The sequence below is a fragment of the Crinia signifera genome, chromosome 6, assembly GCF_055691185.1.
Source record: "Crinia signifera chromosome 6, ASM5569118v1, whole genome shotgun sequence".
In the NCBI taxonomy this organism is placed as follows: domain Eukaryota; kingdom Metazoa; phylum Chordata; class Amphibia; order Anura; family Myobatrachidae; genus Crinia; species Crinia signifera.
In genome coordinates, this window is record NC_139222.1 from 165,886,887 (window position 1) to 165,892,886 (window position 6,000).

Genomic DNA, 6,000 nt, shown 5'->3' on the forward strand with positions numbered 1-6,000 from the left:
TCATGTCTGCCTTGAACAAATCGTGCCCTATTTTCTATGTGTTATTTATTTGCCTAGTATTAGATTTCTTATAAGAATGTACAAAACTGCTGCTGAAATATGACATAATACAGCAGCTTTGTGAAGGAAAGGCCAGAAAGCAGAGATCAAATTGACCACTAGGGTGCGCTGTTTTACTTTTTGTTTGTTAGGAGTTGGGATACACGCTGATGTATTTTATTAGGCTACAACAAAATAGGAGACTTTATATGTGAATAAGCCTGCATATACTAACAATGTTTGCATAAATCCACACTTATCACATAATTATTTACCTATACATCTGTAATAGGTATCTGTAAGAAATCTACAGACCTATTGGAAATTATTTAGGCGTTAAAGTGCATAAACACTCAACAATTTTTTTACATTAAATGTATGATAACAACATATTGTAATGACATTATTGTGTATATTGTCTAGTGTATACACACCATATATGTAATCATATGTGCTCCCTCAGGTCGATAGCGATGTCCTCCATCATCTGTACATGCAGGACAATGGAGGATATCGCACCCACTCTTGCCGCGGCACATCGCAATTCAGTGTGTATGCACTTGCCAATGGTGGCTACCCCAGTGTGTTCTGTCACTCCTGATATCGCGCTGGGTACACATCATGTAATGTGTACCCAGCATTAGAATATTTATTACTGACATCTAAAACAAACAGGATATGATATGCATTTTTGTTTTATTTTGACAAATCAACCTAATTGAAAATTATGTATTTTACAGATGCACATATCTCCTTGCAAATCCCGTACACCCACTATAGTAGATGTATGAGTGAAGGGAACATGGTACAAGTGGTTGCTCTTTGTGAACTGCCTTTTGGTGAGAAGGTATTGGTAACAAAGGACCTGGTCTTGGAGAACCCACCTATAGTTATTAAGGTAACAAGGGAATTGTTATTACAATTATATAAATATAAATATACACTATATAAAATCAACTCCATGCCGACATGGATAGAGGGGGTATGAGCGTACTAACTATAGTGGGTGCCCAACTAACATATAAGTACCGGTTGATTCAATTTAAAAAAAACATGATCAATGTTCTGTTTCAGAGGCTGAAACACGCATTAGCCAACAGGTGATAGGATCAACTTTTCATTGATTTTTAAATTGCTAAAAACCTCCCCTAAATTCTCCCCTAACATTTTGAAGAAAATGTACTCAGTCTGTAGACCCAATCCATCTAACTTGACCTCTTGTGGCAGAGAATTGAGATATATCTTCTGGTATTAGCTCAGTACTGGGGCTTGCTGTGCCCTTCCATCTTTATGATTCAGGTGGTCCATACTCAATTCATAGCTCTATATACATTTTAAAATACAAGATAATTGACATTAGTATATACTGTATAAAGGCGACTTTAAACAAACACCTTAAACGTGGATAGTTCCCTGTATAAGCAGAACGTTATCTGTCTAATAGACAACCTCTGGAAGCTGAGCACACAACAAAAGAAATTTCCACTACAATAGTTTAGGAAAATACATTTATTTTATTTTAAATGATACAACAAAAGATTAAATACAAATGTGTCTTGGACCTCATCAGTTCTTATAACAGACAGTGACTTATTTATTAAAACAATAAAATACATTTAACTAGGCTGTTGGCACTAAAAAGTCAAAATATAACTTTGTGAATCAAATCAAATTAACAAGGGGATATGCTCACGGTTTCTACAATTTCTTACAATTTGGCAGCTACTTTTTTAATGAGATACTCATTTCATTAACTTGTCTTACCTTTTAGGTAAGGCTTTAGTTAAAGGGAAGCTTAAGGATTGATTTAAATGATAATGAATGTGCTTTTTTGCATTTACAGACTCTAGTGCAGATGAGTCAAGCATAATATATTAGAGCATTGTATGGCTTTTTTGGTGTTATTGATCAATACTATTAGATAAATCGTAATTAAAAGGGATACATTAGTATTAAAATGCCTCTTGCAATCAATAATTTAAGACCATCCAGAAATAGACAAGCATCAAAGAATACAATTTATATTTCAGAATATAATTAATTATATAACAAATACACTTAGAATTGGCCACAAAGAAAGAAAAATAAATTGGCACTAGAGGAGTTTTTGATCCCAGTTGACATCTTGCAAGTAAACAGCAAGATAAATATCTTGATCAGGTGTGGTTGAATACATACATCATCACAGAGTATGAATCATAATATCACAGACAGAATACAAGGCACAGACTACAGTATAAGGGATTCCATGGAGGATACTAATCATCATTCGAAGAAATATATAGCTAATTTGCAAAGTAATTCGTTAAAATTGTAAACTGAAAATGGTAAAAATGGAATCATATGTTTTGAAGTTGTTATATATCTGACAAATATACAATATGGCTACATAATTGTAATAACTATGGACTCTTACAGAATAGCATTAGGGCTTTATATGAATTAATAATGTCAAACAATTCAATATTATAGAACCAATAATGCTATTTTGGACCAACAATATTTAGTATATATACAGTAAATGGCAACTTTTATATCTATCAAATAAAGATATAAAAGTGTTGTAACCAAATTAACCCCATATTGTTATCAAAACAGTTATGAGGTACAGTAGCATTACTATAAATCCCCTGCTATGTTTGTTTACCAGTAGAGTTTTTATTTTTGAGGAGCACAGTTCTCTTTTCTTATTTAATTACCAGAATTGACATTATAATATAATATAGTTTATTGTATATAAATATTGTATAAAACCCAATTGTAATCTACTTAATTTTGTTCTTTTACTAGGCCATTGGTAATGCTAGGCTGCACAAGGCAATGACTCTGGAAATCCGATTTACGAACCCCCTTAATATGGCAGTCACTGACTGTACCCTGGTGGTGGAAGGCAGTGGTCTGATTGATAGACAACTCTCAGCATTGTAAGTATATTTGTTGAACAACAATAGTTAAACAAATTATAGATGGCCACAAGCTTCAAGAGACAGTATTGGTGTCCAATCTGACCACAAACAAACACACACACACACACACATAGTTGGTTCACATTTGAACAAGATAGAGTAAAGGCCATAACTGATCATTTGCAGCATGATTGGTGAACTTGCAGCATAGGTGATTACACTGCTAGGTCATAAGTGGTCATTTAGAATAAACTGCAATATTACTGTGTTTGTAACAATTGTCCATTCTGTATTTTTCTGTACTAATGCACCTGGTTTAAGACGCATGCAAACAGCTGCTCCTCAAGCTTGTGGTAGCTGCAAGAAATACACTTCCCCTCCTCCCATTTTATACTAGGATGTTGACAACTACAGTAAATGTGGGTTGAGTGCCATGCACTGCAGGAATGTATGAGTAAGCAGTTGTCAATAATATTTTACAAAAGACATACATACAACATCTTCCAAAGTCCTGCTCATCAACAAGACATGATTTTGGAGGATTGTTCACCCTGGGTCTGAATACCATTGTATTAGCAGCACATGCCTATCTTCAGTAATTTACACATACTGTACACCATACCAGTATTGCAGAGACGGTGTCCTGGCCTCTTTGTTCTAGCTGTGGCAGCTGGCTTGCGGGATCCTGTGTCCTGATTATCAGTGTCACAGATTATTCAGTGCTGTGTGATGCCTCCTGGTGCATTATCATATTATAGCTATCGTTGCTGCTTCCAAGTATGTAAACTAGCAGCAGAGAAAGAGTAAACTGCCGATAGTGACAGTTGGCAGTTTGGCGGCAGCCATTTTAGGAGGATGGGGAGACTGAAACAGGACCTTGAAGCAGAAGGGTCTGCAGTGTACGTAACCTGGGGGCAGATTAATTAAGACTGGCTGCATTGCCTTGCTGGAAGAGGGACGACCTTGGTGCCCATCAGGTTAGGACCCTCGTCTGGTCCTTGGGGACAGCACAGAATCACGTTACATATATTGCAGCCCCTTCTGCTCCAAGGTTATGCTGTCTCCCAACTGCCAACTGTCACTACTGGCAGTTAACTCGCTGTAAGTTTAATAGTGTCCAACCAAGGAAGCATTCAGCAGAGGAAGGGGCACAAAAGTCACACTACATTTTCATGGCAGTTTCAATGTGATGCCACACATGAAAAGAACAGAGATAGCTTCTCCGTCCACATCTGAAACCGGCCCAGTTGCAAGTGTTGGGTAGACCGACCCTCAACATGCCTGGGTATTACCACACTCTCAATATGCCATGGCCACTACCACCATTATTCCAAGACAACTTTGGAGATGGTATGTTCTATACATTATGGTATGTATTACTTTTTACTGGCATAATACCTGTAACTTGTTTCCTTTTGCTTCTTACAGGGTGCCCTTCTTGAAACCAAGAGAAAAAATAAGGTTCAAGGTGGAACTGACACCATACAGAACTGGCACAAGGCAACTTATTGCAAATTTTAAATGTAAACAGTTTTCGATTAAAGGATACCAACTCTTGAATGTGGAATCATGGTAACTTACACCTACAGTGGTGCATGTATCTATCTGTTACACTTGGTATTTTTTATTTATACATATAGCAATGTAGGGCTCTTTATTAACGGGAATGTAATGCTTTATATAATTACAACTCTAAACATTGCTGCATACTGATGAATTAAAATACAGTTGCTTTAATTCATACCACATTGAAGTATTTTCTGTTTAAAGTGAACTAAACCCAAAATCTTGAGGTATTGCAGAGGACGATGGACTGTTTTTTTCTTTTTCTCAATGTTAGAACAAATTTGCTTACTTACTTTATATAGTCATCCAGATGTATTCAGATATTGCTCACTGCAGGCCTCTATGTGTCTATTATGTGTACTTGCATCTCTTGTGTTAATAAGTAAACTGTATAATTAGCATAAGTAAATGCAGCAGCAAAGTATAGTGATATACTTAATAAATAGATGATCAAAACAAAGTAAATACATTTATAAGGAATCAGGGTTGAAGTAATATTTAGATTGCATGGGGCAAGGCTTCTGGGAGTAAATGGGCGTTCCCAACACATTTTTCCTCCCGGTACACTTTTTTTCCCCATCTACTACTGTACATCAGTGCAGCAAGTGATCAGAGCAGACTGCAGCAGGATCGGTCACTGCTATAATTCTGCACTACTATAAGTGGTTTTGATGAGAGAGGCACTTTCCCATTAGCAAGCGTAATGGTAGACATGTTCATCATTATAAAATGCCCAGTATTCTCATCCACATGTATAAGTGCATTTGAGCATTTCAATAATTTTCATATTTTGGGTTTAGTTACACTATGGAGTTACACTTCGAAGACAGATTAAAGCAACGTTAGTATTTGTAAACAATATTTATTATACAGTTGTATTAAAAAAAGTTGTTTTTTTCCCTAATGTCCCCTGTTCTATATACAGTAGTACTTATTTGGGTCTATGTATAATGATGTACACATACAGTATGTAGCAATTCTAAACTGGTATGACAAATACAATGGACAAAAATAGTTATTTATTAATTATGTAATGTTGCACAATGTTACTTGAAAGTGTTTATTTACAGTATATGTGTATGTGTATGTGTTATATACAGAATAGTATATAACAGTATATACAGAGGTGCTACAAGCGGGGTGCGGCCAACACCAAAATTCCTGATGGGCACTCCACCATAGTGATGTAACCAGGGGGCTTCCCGTGACGCACACTGCCCACCTGTGAATCCCTATTTGATCTGCACACATCGTTTGCATGCATGGGTGAATCTGATCACAGTGTCTGCTCTGATATATATATATATATATATATATATATATATATATACACACACACACACACACACACACACGTTGAGTATCCCTTATCCAAATATCCATTATCTGAATTTTTTTTTTCTTTTGCTAAAAACTTACTGGGGACATCTGTAACTGGCACTACTGGGGACATGATATGTAACTGGCACTAAATATGTGCAATACAATG

The 6,000-nt window shown here is 36.0% G+C and overlaps 1 protein-coding gene across 1 annotated transcript in view; it reads left to right on the forward strand.

The window, feature by feature from the left end:
- LOC146009670 (protein-glutamine gamma-glutamyltransferase E-like) overlaps nt 1–4,669 on the forward strand; it is a 73,597-nt gene extending 68,928 nt beyond the window's left edge. The window contains exons 11-13 of the mRNA XM_083150127.1: nt 780–937; nt 2,830–2,963; nt 4,374–4,669. Of these exons, the coding sequence (XP_083006253.1) occupies nt 780–937; nt 2,830–2,963; nt 4,374–4,521 (440 nt within the window). The 3' untranslated portion in view covers nt 4,522–4,669. The remainder of the gene's footprint in view (nt 1–779; nt 938–2,829; nt 2,964–4,373) is intronic.
- The last annotated feature ends 1,331 nt before the right edge of the window (nt 4,670–6,000 follow it).